The sequence below is a fragment of the Anoplopoma fimbria genome, chromosome 15, assembly GCF_027596085.1.
Source record: "Anoplopoma fimbria isolate UVic2021 breed Golden Eagle Sablefish chromosome 15, Afim_UVic_2022, whole genome shotgun sequence".
NCBI classification, from domain to species: Eukaryota; Metazoa; Chordata; class Actinopteri; order Perciformes; family Anoplopomatidae; genus Anoplopoma; species Anoplopoma fimbria.
The window spans coordinates 5,574,342-5,588,400 of NC_072463.1; the positions used below are offsets into that span (position 1 = coordinate 5,574,342).

The following is a 14,059-nucleotide window of genomic DNA, read 5'->3' on the forward strand; positions in this document are numbered from 1 at the left end:
AAACCAGGATACAGAAGCTGATACATTTTAATACAAAAACACACAAAAGAAATATTCCTTACAAAAAACAGATGAAAGTATTGGTAATTAAAGAGAGAGGTGCTGCTGTCAAGAAGCTTTTTGCTCTACAGATGAGATGATGCATTGTGACACATCACCCAGTAAAGCACTGAAATGATTACGACACAAATATTTCGCTGATGTCGACAGTAAACCGACGCTGATGCTGATGTCAGCTTATCGTCAAATAAACCTCATCCTGAATTCTGCTAAATGCCTGTTGACATCAAGCAGTTAACCCCTGTTTGTAGTACAGCTGCCTGAAATGTCCATGATGCCAAACTCACCACGTGCACAAGACTTAGGTTACAATGTAAAAGTAGTTCTGGCACTGAGACAAGCAACTGGCATTTTCTTTTTGTGCCAGTTCATTCTTAACCTCCTGTAAACTGATCCAATGAGCAGAGGGGCAGACCATCTTGTCTAGTGCTGTAGGACTTTAAGTTTCCTTGCTCCATCTCCCGAGAGTGTCGGACTAATAACTCTTCATCTCATTGCAGTCTTGCTCTCTTCTCAGGAGGCGGTTTGCTCGGCGGAGCTGGGGCGGAGGACTTTGTGGCTGGCTCCCTTTCCTCTTGTTTAACAGCTTCTGTGGGGGGTTCGGGCTCTTTCTTCACCTCAACTGCAACACAAGAGCATGCAATAAGAGGAAACGTTGACGATTTTGTGGATAATGTTTAAATACTGTGATGCTTGTTATGTATGTCTTTTTTCTTGTTGTTGTTTGTTTTATTTCTGTTATAATGTCATCTCTCTGCCTCGTTTACATTGTTATTTATTTTATTGTTTATGTCTTTACCAATATAAAGTGCCTTTGAGTACCTTTTAAAGCGCCATACAAATAAAATGTATTATTATTATTTTTATTATTATTATCTTCACACCGTCATAAAAATCTGAATACCTACTTTAAAAATGTCACATGTCAAATTTCTGAATGTTGAGACGATGTTACATTGCCAGTTATACATAGAGCTAAGGTAAAGTGTAATAATACCACAAGTGTACACAAAATAAAAATGCAAAACCATAGAAAGGCAGAATTTGAAGGACAGAAGATAACTTAATTTACAGCTCTTTCAACATTTAGGGCTGATGTCCACTGACAGTATTTATTAAGTAACTTCAGGATCTAAATATATAATGCAACTATTTTAAGGTCATACCTGGAATTGGCTTCTCACCAGGCTTGGGCTAAAATTGCAGAAAGAAATACAGTATTATAGGCAATCGAACTAACATGAAAAAAAGTGCAGGATTGGATGTTTCTTAAGAAAAGATGGAAAATGTATAACGTGAATCATTTTAGTGAGTCAGTGTAACGTGTACCTGGTAGAACGTTGGTGGAAACTTTGACCTGAGGTCTAAAAGGAGCGTGTCAACACGGTGCCTCTGGAACAATGAACTCGGTTCTTCTTTCTTCTTAGTCTTAGGTTTGTTTTTTTCTAAAAAAAAAAAAAAAGAAGTTAATCAGCTTATTCCAAAGTCACTCATATTAACCTTGAACTCACTATTATAAACATCTTGGGATTGCAGGGCACCATAGCTCTGGCTCTTGTAGTCTTCACTATTTGTTTTTAAAAATCTGTTATCTCATAACAGGAACAATCCCAGTTTGAATAATATCACGTAAAAGTCTAAACTATAAGTTTAAATGAACTGCAAAAACCTCTCTCCTCCTGGTCCTTGAAGTGCCACCAGTATCCTTTGGATGGGTGATAGCGACAATACGACATGGCCTCATCGAAAGCAGACTGGATTCCATGGACGGCAGAAAGCTACAACAGATGTTGATTAACGTGACATGATTTTGTGGTTTCAAAATATACCGACATAAACCACCTTTATAATACTCTGCTCCAAGTGTATTTTACAGGATCAAGTTATAAATTCTCACCGCTCTGGAGCTGATTACTGTTCCCAGATCTGGGGCCTGATACACCACTCCTGCTATGATGTAGTAGTCAGCCATAGGAATCACTGGAGGATGAAAACATATCGTTGAAGTGGCAATAAAGATCATAAAATAGAGCCTAAAATACACAATTGTGTGTGGTTTTTGTGATAGCCATGAGTATTAGCTCATATAATCACAAATCTGGCATTTAAATAAATAAAATATACTATGCAGCTGGATGATAATAATAATAATAATAGGGAGGACAACTGTTGTGAGCTGCATCATCGATACTCCAATTCATCCGGCTGCTCAGGAATTGCTATCAGTAGCAATCAGACGCTACACTGCTCACCTTGTGTAGGCGACTGCCTCTGTTGTTTCCGGATTATATAAAGGATTGGCTCCTGAGCATGAAGAAGAATGTACTCCACTCCAACCATCTGACTGAGAATAAGACAGAAACAATGTTTGATTTTAGTTGTACTAATGACACTCGTTACTACAGCTCGCAGCTCTGTACATAATTCCTTTATTTTAATTTATGTGCATTTCTTTTGCAACTAACACCAAATTGCACTGTGTAAGATAAACTTACTTCAGATGTTCCAGAGTGAGCCGCTGCATCTTCACTACCTCATTGTTACAGGTTCGGTCATAGAAGGGGTTACTTCTCTCAGAGAAGTAGTCCAGAACATTCCCGGGGTTGAGGATCGGTACCCAGCCGCTGTCCACCCAGGATATCCCGAGGAGGTTGTCTGCAAATTGAACAAAACATTGTAACTAATGTCCTCAGTTGAGAGCAGGTCATTCTTAGTACATTTACATTGGTTACATGTGAGGTTCAAAATTATAAAAGGATTTTTGGATAGAGCAGGCATTAATGTTATACACATCATCAGTATCCGCTTCAGGTAATAATGTCCGGCTCTGTTTTAAATATAAGGATAATAAAAAACAGCTTTAATCAGGAATTTGCCATCAGGACTGTTTGACCTGAGTAAGCATCTCAGAATAGCTTAATCACAAACACATTTCTTTGGGTGGGTCTTTTGTATTTAAAGGGTTTTTGTTTTGATTTGTGAATATTTTGTGTTATGTTTATGTTGCTTATGACTGAACAAAATCAGGGCAAACAGTTTCTTCCCATCTGCACACGGGTTCATCAATAAACCCCGGGACCCCCACTGACTCAGTCACTTACATCCCCAGGACAATTTCTTACAGTTAGACACTCTTGCACATCTTTTATTCATATAATTATTTTATTATCGCGATGTTTTTATTAATAATAATAATAATCAATCCTTTATGTTTTTATTAATCTGTTACAGTTAGACACTTGGGGTTAGGTGTCTTTTACATGTTAATTATTTTATTATCGCGATGTTTTACCGTTATTCATTGTGCCCCACCACTGATTTGATATGCTGTAAAGTGACCTTGAGTGCCATGAAAGGCTCCACCAAATAAAACGTATTATTATCTTTTCCTCTATTCTTATCCACCTGGCACTTTAATAATATACTTGTTTTAACCTACTCTTATTTGTTGACCATATTTGATTGTAAATGTTCATATTTTCTATTTTTAAATGATGTCTTATAATATTGCACTGTGTTTACTGTTAAGCACCAATCACCTCGACAACTCTCCTTGCATGTGTAACGTACTTGGCAATTAAACAATTTCTGGTTTTGCATTTATATTAAGTTTTTCAGTTTTATACCAGTATTAAGCTGAAATGAATGGAATAGTATTAGATAAGATAAGATAAGATAATCCTTTATTAGTCCCGCAGCGGGGAAATTTGCAGGCTTACAGCAGCAGAGAGTAAAGTGCACACAAGAGACATAGTAGAAGAAGACAAGATAAAAATTAAAAAAAAAAAATAAAAAAATGAAAAATTAAAAATTAAAAAAAACAAGTATTATAAATAAGCAATAAAAAACAGTAGAAAAACACAATAACTGAAATATAATATTTACAGACAGAAAAAAACTATTTTAACTATTATTGCACAGTGTTTTTATTGTCATGTGTCATGTATTATATTGTATAACACACAGATGAATTGTTTTATATATCTCCTCCATTATCTAATAACAGCTGAGCCCTTGAGTAACGTTACAAGTTATCTTATCGGTGTAATTCATTCATATTAGTTACATTAGTCAACATTAGCTAAGTTAGCCGACATGCTAACAGGAGGGAGGAGATGCTAACCGTGGCTAAAGTTAGCTTCTAGCTCTGACACATATAAGTGAAAGCTTCAAACAGCAGATCTACACAGCAGCTGTTGCTTTATTAAATATCACTACACAAAGATAACTAACAAAAGAATAGACCGCTGACTTAGCTACCTCTGAAATCCACCGTCGCCATGATGTAAACAAATGTCTCACAAAGATGACGTCGTCAGTGTGCTTCCGGTCGCAGTTTGATGACGTCGTCTTTAATTGGTTCAATTGGAATAAAATGGCACAAATGAATTTGAATAGACAAGAACATGTGACAAAAAAGAGACACTTCTGTTATTATTTTATTGTATGATTTAATTATTATATTTTTTTATTATAAGATAAGATAAGATAAGATAAACGATAAGATATACTGATTTTTTTTATTTGTATTCTTATTTTTTATTTTATTCTATTTTTATTTTTATTTTATTGTATAATATGTGTATTTATTATCTGTTTCTGTGTAGTTGAGCTGCTGCAACACTTGAATTTCCCCATGGGGATCAATAAAGGAATATAATAATAAGATAATTCTTTATTAGTCCCGCAGTGGGGACATTTGCAGGCTTACAGCAGCATAGAGTAAAGTGCACACAAGAGACATAGTGAAAGAAAGACAAGATAAAAATAAAAATGAAATAAAAGTTTTTTATAAATAAGCAATAAAAAACAGTAGAAAATCAACAATAACTGAAATATTATATTTACAGACAGAAAAAACTATTAAAGCTATATATATATTATAGACCAATTATTCTATATTACATTAGTCTTTTATACCCCCAATCTCCTCTTTAATATAAATTATTTGTATTTTTTTTTTTTTTTTTGCCTGATTTGTCAATCTTCTATCTGCATTTTCATTTCAAACAAACTCTTAAATCTAATTCTATGACAGACGTAGGCAAGTGTTGGTGCACGAGTGCATCCGTCTTGACAACATCTGTATGCCTATCCCAATTAAACAAGCATCAGTTTTGGGGCATTACGCAATCAGTCAAATGTAACAGCTTTCATGGTTCCTGGTCTTTATTTCTGATCAGCAGCATTTGCTCCAGAGAGCTGAAATTCCAGAGACACACCCAGACAGCTGAGTTTACTGCCCTGTGACTGTGACAGGACAGATGGGTTTTTAGCATGGTGAATACACAGACTACACACACACACACACACACACACACACACACACACACACACACACACACACACACACACACACACACACACACACACACACACACACACACACACACATTCAGTGTTGTAGATAAAATGGCAGTCAGACATGAAAAGCTCTTTTCTCAGGGTAAAAGGGACGGCCTTACTCATCACCTTGCTCCATTCTTCATAGAAAAGGCCCATAAGGACATTACCCCGAATAAACCCGGCTTAGAATGACATCATAGCCCGTCATTATGGGCTGGAGTGTGTCATGAGTGTGTTTCCAGAGAGGCTGCGCAGAGACGACAGGCTGGATGATGTTTATCTGATTCATCTGAGTGGAGATGACTGCATTCCTCCCATTTAGGAAAGAGCGAGAGACTAAACGAGATATTTAAGTGTAAGGAGGGGGGGGTCCTCTAATGCTTTTATTACTGTGTCAAGCATTTAGTTTGAGTGGGATGAAATATTGTGATTTCAAAAGGGACTTGCAGATAAATCTAATAAAAATGAGACATTATTAATAATTAATTATTAGTCTGATTAAAAAAAAAAAAAAAGGTTTTTATGTTTTTTTTGTTTGGCTATACTGACTATAAAATGATACATGACATAAGAATGAGGAACACGACATATATGAAGGTTTATTCAGGTAAACAATATTTCACAGAAAATATTTATAAATTAAAATATAATATCTCTGATGTGATTTTTTGGTCAATTCAGAATCAATAAGGCTTTTTGGATTTGTCCTATGTGAATAAAACCTCATCTCCAAAGGGAACATAGTAAATCTGGTTTAGGATAATAAGATGTTGTGTCCAGATTGCAAACAAACCTATGATGGAATTATCTCGAAATACACTAATAATGAAATAAAACCCTCTCCTCTTCCTGCTGGAGGACCCCCATAGGACCACTGGCCTTATAATAATCGACCAATAGGCTCGTCGGAGAGGAGAAAAATAACGAGCGCAGGCTGCAGCTGAGGAGCGCGCATCGTGCAGGGTTGCGCGCAGAGAAGACGGAGCTGCGGCCGAGAGGATGCAGTGAAGAGCCTCCGATCTCCAGGCCGGCTTTCATATACTATAACGAGGAAGATGAGCTTGATCCAGGCCGGGCACGACGGCAGGGTAGACGGCGGCACTGGCGGCGGCTCCCCGAGGCTCCAGCATTGCGCGCAGCCTCCCAGCAGCAGCAGCACCATCACCACCACCAGCACCACCAGCAGCAGCAGCAGCAGCAGCAGCAGCAGCAGCCGGACCAAAGATGCCAGATACCAGCTCCAGCAGCAGCAGAGGCATCACGGTGGGTCGATGCTGAAACAACCGTCTCTCAACGAGCCGGCCGACGTCGTGAGACGCGCACTGGACTTCAAGTGCCAGGGCACCCAGTGCTACAAGGATAAGAAGTACCGAGAGGCGATCGGCAAGTACCACCGCGCTCTGCTGGAGATCAAGGGGCTGTGCAGGGTGCTGGGGGATCCGGACACCGGCTCCAAGCCCCGTCCCCCCTCCTGCCCACCATCAGCAAGTCCAGCAGGCTGACAGATGAGCAGAAGGGAGCCATGGAGAACGCAGAGCTGGAGTGTTACAACAGCTTGGCCGGTAGGACAGACAGACAGACAGACAGAGACACACACACACACACACACACACACACACACACACACACACACACACACACACACACACACACACACACACACACACACACACACACACACACACACACACACACACACACACACACACACACACACACACACACACACACACACACACACACACACACACACACACACACACACACACACAGAGACACACACACACACACACACACACACACACACACACACACACACACACAGACACACACACACACACACACACACAGACACACACAGACACACACACACACACACACACACACACACACACACACACACACACACACACACACACACACACACACAGACACACACACACACACACACACACACACACACACACACACACACACACACAAACACACAGACACACACACACACACACACACACACACACACACACACACACACACACAGACACACACACACACACACACACACACACACACACACACACACACACACACACACACACACACACACACACACACACACAGACACACACACACACACACACACACACACACACACACACACACACACACACACACACACACACACACACACATACACATATCTGCTGTATTTTCAACAGAGAAAGATTCAAGGAATACTCCTGAGCTCATGAATGATTCATGAAGAGTATGAGTCATTCTCAGGCTTACCCCACTATCTGCCTCACTTTCTTTTAATATACACTTAATATTGATGATATATATTAATCAACATTTGGCAAATTCATTCAGAATATTTGTTATTTCTTGCTGCCTGACAGAACACACAGCCGCAATCCTGCTGTATAATGAAATTCAAACATTGGCTCATCTGTTATTATCAGTAACTTTTTCACTCCTCCTGTCTTTTCCTCGTTTCCCACGCCAGCCTGCCTGCTGCAAATGGAGCTGGTGAACTACGAACGGGTGAAGGAATACTGTCTGAAGGTGCTTCACAAGGAAGGGAAGAACTTCAAGGCCCTGTACCGATCCGGAGTGGCCTATTACCACCTAGGAGACTTCCAGAAGGCCCTGTACTACCTGAAGGAGTCACACAAACAGGAACCGTCAGGTCAGGACTGAGTACCGTCTTTATGGTGGTTTTCTTCCATGAAAATAACATTACAACTGCAGATTTGATTTGGTTTATAGCCACCTTCTACTACTACTTCACTCCATTTCAGAGCAAAATACAGCATTTTTTTTACACCACTTAATTTGTTTAAAGCTATAATTACCGGACACTTTACTTGTTATGATTTTACACATAATATATATGATCAACAAAGAAATCATGCATTGTTATTGATTAATAGGCCAAACAGTATATACGGTAAGTTAGCACAACCTGGCTACAACATTAAAATGCTGCTTACATACTGAGTAATCACAATCCGGCAATTTAATAATACAAATAAAACTTCAACAGGATGCATAGTAAGGACCTTTCACAGTAGACATTTACATTTTTCTTAGTAGGAAAAGAAGAGATGTTACTTACTAGTAACGTTAAAATATCCCAGTAAATCATGACAGTGTGACAGGAAGCCAGCATGCGCAATACCAGGAAGCTGAAACTGAAGACTATAAATGGAACTCAGCCATTTATTATTATATTATATACAACTGTGCTTTTTCAACTGTGACATGACAAAATGTCTTCAGTGAAAAAGGTCTGTAGACGAGCAGGCCAGAGACCCGAGGGGGAAAGGGCAGATACTTAGTATGTATGGCCCATTCCCAGTCTCCACACTCACAGATTCACATACTTTTGAGGCGTGCAGAGATTATAATATTTATAATATTTATTCACCAAACATTATATTTTGTTATTGAAGCTGTTTTGACAAGATAAGTAAATACATCATTTGACAATTACCTCTAATCTTGTGAGGCAAAAGCCTGGAAGACGTTCAAAATCAGGGTAAAAAATAAATACCCGCAATTGTACAAAACATTTCATGATGTTGTCATGGTAACGTGATATGTTGGAGAACAGTGCTGTCCCTTGCAGCCTCTCACACGCAACCATTTAACAGGTGGCGTCAGTTAAGACCCCGAGGGTTCAGTTTTAAGGCTTTAGTGGGGAAATTTGGGATTGGGCCCAAATATGCTGGAGATCTAATTAGGGGATTGGAAACAGGTGTGCAGGTGGGTGTGGAAGTCAGGTGAGGACTGACTTTGGGGAAACACTTGGCACCACTGCAGGACAGGAGAGGAATAGCAAGCTAGAGACTGGAAGGAAAAGATGTTGATTGGATTTCTCTCTTCAAAGATCATCTACAGAGCGTATTCGTCTGCATTGTTTACGTTCATGTCTACTAGCTTGCAGTCTTCTTCTTCTCCTTCCCTTCCTTTGTTTGTGCATTGAAACGCTTCTTTGCTTGTTACTGTCATCTGCGTGCTTGTAACCATATATCACTGCTAGCAGCCAAAATCTCCCATGGGTTACCTTTTTCTGTTCTTCTTCTACTGTAACATCTGTGGGGAGAAATTGAAGTAGCAATAAATATTCTGGGGACTTCCTAGAAACCTGTCAGGGACCTGCAGCGGTCCCCAGGCCTCATTTTGGGAACCATAGCTATGAGGAACACAACAAAACAAACTACGTTTCTGGCTGGTCTCACTCACAGTGTCCCTTTTGATTAATATAAAATAAATAACGTCTCTTTTATGGTGCTACAGCGCATGTATGTTTTTTTTTTTTTTTAAATGATCAACAAAACCCAGATGAAGATCCTAGTTGGTGGATATGTGTTGCTCATTTTAAATACATATTGCCATGTAAAATATACACCATATTCCAACCATTAAATGACGTTTACAAGATTGAATAAGATCAATGAAAGTCTAATTAGTTTGTTCAGAGAATTAGAGTAGGACTAATTAAGATCAATTTTCAAATTTGCAGGTGGAATTCATCACCTTGGGGGAAAACAGCTGTGATCAATTATTTTCTAGATTCAACTATTTTTTTTCTTCTCTTTCGCTTTGCATAGTGTGCAATCATTAACTTCACTTCTGCTAACGTTTCAATTGATTGATAATTTCATTATTTGTAATTGCTTGCCAGTGTGGGTCCTGTAAGACCCTTTTAAATAACACACAGGATAAACTAGAAAAAAAAGCTTTGTGTTGTATCTGGAAACCAAAACATTTTTATTCGCTGCTCCTGAAAAAACATTTCCAAAGATGATTTTCCTGTATCCACTTTACTATGTAACACTGTGTTCAGTTTACGGAGGATTTATGTGCCTACTGATGCGCCATTTCCCGTCTGAGTAGGAAATAAATCAGCCTTATTTCCTGTCTTTGTTTTTCCAGACACCAACGCCATCCGCTACATCCAGTTGACAGAGATGAAGATTCGCCGGAATGCCCAAAGGGAAAAGAAGGAGGCCACATAAGCACTGGCTGTCTGATGACTTCTCACCCGAAACTAATTTCAGCCCAACCGTGTGCCACCCAGACCTTACACACCATGAGTCAGAGGTCTTGGTGTGAAAAGATATTCGTTTGCTTTTGCCTTGCACAACATCCAGGTTGCCAGTTATGTGATTGAACTTCATTGTTGTGTGCTTGAAGCATTTTTTCTTCTTCTTTTAAAATTTAAATCGCACCTGATGCTGAGTGTCTGTCTCCAAAAAACGCCAAAATTGCTCTAGTATGAATCCATCCCAAGCATTTTTTTTAACCATTACAAACTGATGCACTGCCAGTCCAAACATTGCACATACAGGCCGACACTTGTGATAGAGACGGGAGCAACAAGTTCCTCAGAGTGAGTCCAGCATGTCTGCAGGCGAGCGTAACTGCAAATTAGCACGTTCCCTCGCACAAGATGTCTCTTAAAGGGCACGGAGTAAATGAGTAACAACCACCTACACCACCATACTTTGATTTTGAAAGTACAACAAAAGATACGGTTTTTTTTATACTCTCGATTATATCTGAAGTAAAGGTGCTTTCATTAAGGAGGTTTCTAACTCAGAACGTGTCGGCAAGAACATCAAGAGCACAAGGGTGCTAATTGCAGTAGGAACTTAAGAGACATATCACAACATGTAAATAGGCTACTTTCTATGGATCACGAAAAATATAATGGAGAGACAAGCTATTTGTGTTTATTGATGCCAAAACAAAGCACTTCATTCACAGCATTACTGTTTCAAAAAAAATACTGTATGTTTATTGTAAAGGTATGCGTGTAATAAATGTGTCTATTGATTGAAGTACTTTTTGTTGTTGTGATAAAAGAAGTGTATTTCCCTTCAATTTTGGATTTTCATTTTTCTGTACATTCTATACATGTTCCTGTAAGGCAACATGAGTCAATACATAAGTGAACCAAAACTTATTGAAATGATTTTATACCCTTTCACCTTGGTATCTGCCATGGTGAGGGTGGAGTAATAAGTCAGGTCATGGAGTTGATATTTAAAGAAAATTATACAATCAAGTGTGGTGTCACAATGCAGAAGTAACGGTGTCTCCTAATCCAAACAAAAATGTCAGCCAGTTAGTTACGCACATGGGAGAAGTTTGCTTTTAGGGCCTTTTGCTAGAACTCTCCATAGATTTAGGCAACAAACCTACTTGGTTAGATTTTGGAAAAACTTGTGGTTTGGGTTCAAATAAACCCTTCCTGTCAGGAAGCAAAAACGGGAAACTTCTCCAATGTGCATTAGTTACCTGGGTAGGAAACAGAATAGATAAATTATAATAGAGAGATAAAATTCATCCAGATTATAAGAAGAGTCTTTGAGGATTCTGGAATTACAATCAGGACAGCAGTAATACTTGGAAAACAACCTACATGGTATTTCAAACATTGCCGGGTAACTATCTTTCTTTTTAGCTGACTAAAATGTCTTATGCTAATCGTAAGAAGCACAAACTGTTGCTGGTTTCCACTAACTCCTGAGGTTAATATGTGGCTCATTAGCTGCTAAATGTTAAACTGTGCTGGGAAAGTATTGTTCAGAGACATTCTTAGCTTTTTTCCATCTGAAAACTGCTGCCTGCGACAAACAACACAATGAAAGCAGTGAGAGTTAACGAAAACAGTAGAGTTTTGGGCCGTTAAATCAAAACTGAAAGAAGCTTTAACACCAAGGAACTACTGAGGGGGAACTACAGTCGGGGGATTGGTTTGTCGCTATGAAGGACACCTTTCATAGTTTACATTGTTATATAAAAATACAGCTTTTTATACACAGCAATTCAAAAGTAACGGCGACCCAGTTGGATTGTTTACTATGATTTTACTTAAATTAGTGTGTTCCAGTGCAAATACAAGTCAGTCAATAACAGTATTATTCCCAACCTGAACAATGTCCATCAGCAACAGTAAGATCAGCTTATTCGTGGTAACATTTCAGACAGATAACGACAACTTGGCTTCACAGCAGTCAAGAGAGCTTTGTTTCAACCCTTAGTTGTTAGTGTTTATACATCGAGCATGTTCACATTCTGCACAGTCCTCAGAGAAAAAGCATTCATTTAAACGTACATGGGGTCACTTTGGGGGATAAGGACAGATTACATCTCAGAGGATACCGTCCTCCAGGCTGAGAGGCAACATAAATTTTGAAAATGAAACGAGAGAGACAGGCATGAAGACCAGAGACTGCACCAGTAACACCGGTCATTTCCTGAAATTCTTTTAGTATTGTGGATTTCCTTGTCAAACAGGTTGACATTTATTTGAAATTAATACTAAACCCCAGTCTAGTCCAGACAAACTAAAGTCAAATACAGAAACCAAAAAAAGTGCACAGACCAGCTTTCATGCATCAAGCTCAGTTAAATAATTTGTTGGATTGTTGGATTTGGAGCGGCAATTTATTATTATTTGAATTATTGACTTATCTGTTGATGTTTTCCTCAATTAAAAAAACGCCAGTCATAATTCACTAAAGCCCAATGCCTTGTCATCAAATTTCTTGTTTTCTCAGGATGACAGTCAAAACATAAAGAGAAGACGAAGAAAAATAGCAAATTCTCATATTTGAGATGCTGGAACTCAGGAATGTTTGATATTTTCACTTCATAATATCGATTTATTAACTCTGGTTGGATTGAAACTACCTGCACCTTTGTTAAAGATGTTGAAAACAAAAATGTAAAGATTATTTAAAATGTGTGAAACAGACAAATCAATATGAAGCAAGTAAAATGTGGCTCCATCTCATTTGAGGCCACATTTAACACTAAGAACATTCATGGACATTAAGAAGTTACAAAAAACAAGGCAAATGCAATGAATAATAAAAAAATAAATAAGATAAATTAATCAATAAATACAAGTAAATAAGTATAAATAACCAGGAATGAACCTCCACATGCCACCAGGGCCTGCTTCACCCGTTTGCCATTCAACACTCATGCAGTCCGTCGCTTTCATACTTCACATCCCTCATTCTTTCTTGATCAACAATTTATGAGGCAGACAATTTACAGTTACAAATACAACGTTCCCTTTTTAGTTTGGGACAAATGTTTCTCAACTGGTGGGTCGGGATCCAAACCAGCTGCTCTGACAGGGTCACAAACAAAGAATGGACTGGATGGGGAATTAATTCCTATATATTTGGTTGTGACTTCCTGACAGTGTTTCGGTCCCAATTCTTTGTAGTACAATTTACCGTACGGGACTAGAGACGGTGTCAGACATTATTGTACTGACACGGCGGGTTACAAATGCAAAGAGGTGCTCATATTATACAACAACATCCCATCCTTCTCCGTCTCCTGGGATATTACTGTTTACAAGTGATTGGTGATGACAGTCAAAACAGAAATCCATCAGCCACCAGCACAGGAGAGTGAATTACACAGAAAGGTCAAATAACACGATGCGATTTACCGAGAAGTTACAAATAATCAGAGACAGTTTTTTGACGATGGAAAAAGATTTACATTCATGACGCTTTCCAAAAGTGCACTTCATTGAATGCACAATCTTGAACTCAAGCTTGAAATTAAAAAAGTAGCACAAAGCTTTGTGAAAACTGTCGATGCCATTCTGCCATCA

The 14,059-nt window shown here is 38.7% G+C and overlaps 2 protein-coding genes across 2 annotated transcripts; one reads left to right on the forward strand and one right to left on the reverse strand.

Moving 5' to 3' along the window:
* Positions 1-11: 11 nt before the first annotated feature.
* Positions 12-4,400, reverse strand: med6 (mediator complex subunit 6). Its single transcript, XM_054613512.1, has 8 exons — positions 4,321-4,400; positions 2,556-2,715; positions 2,313-2,404; positions 1,958-2,040; positions 1,730-1,838; positions 1,390-1,505; positions 1,227-1,254; positions 12-682 (listed from the first exon to the last, which is right to left on the reverse strand). Exons 1-8 carry the CDS (start codon positions 4,340-4,342, stop codon positions 552-554), a joined length of 741 nt encoding a protein of 246 aa, XP_054469487.1. The 5' UTR covers positions 4,343-4,400; the 3' UTR covers positions 12-551.
* A 1,979-nt stretch (positions 4,401-6,379) lies between these two features.
* LOC129103183 (tetratricopeptide repeat protein 9A) lies at positions 6,380-11,154 on the forward strand. Its single transcript, XM_054613510.1, is given in 4 exon segments — positions 6,380-6,861; positions 6,864-6,968; positions 7,913-8,095; positions 10,348-11,154. Coding segments are annotated over 4 exon segments (771 nt in total). The 5' UTR covers positions 6,380-6,461; the 3' UTR covers positions 10,431-11,154.
* The last annotated feature ends 2,905 nt before the right edge of the window (positions 11,155-14,059 follow it).

Coding starts and splice junctions, on each gene's coding strand:
- med6 (XM_054613512.1), bottom strand. CDS start 4,342: ATGGCGACGGTGGATTTCAGAG. Junction 1,839..1,957: donor CAGTAATCAGCTCCAGAGCG/GTGAGAATTTAT, acceptor CATCTGTTGTAG/CTTTCTGCCGTCCATGGAAT. Junction 1,506..1,729: donor CAAGGACCAGGAGGAGAGAG/GTTTTTGCAGTT, acceptor TTTTTTTTTTAG/AAAAAAACAAACCTAAGACT.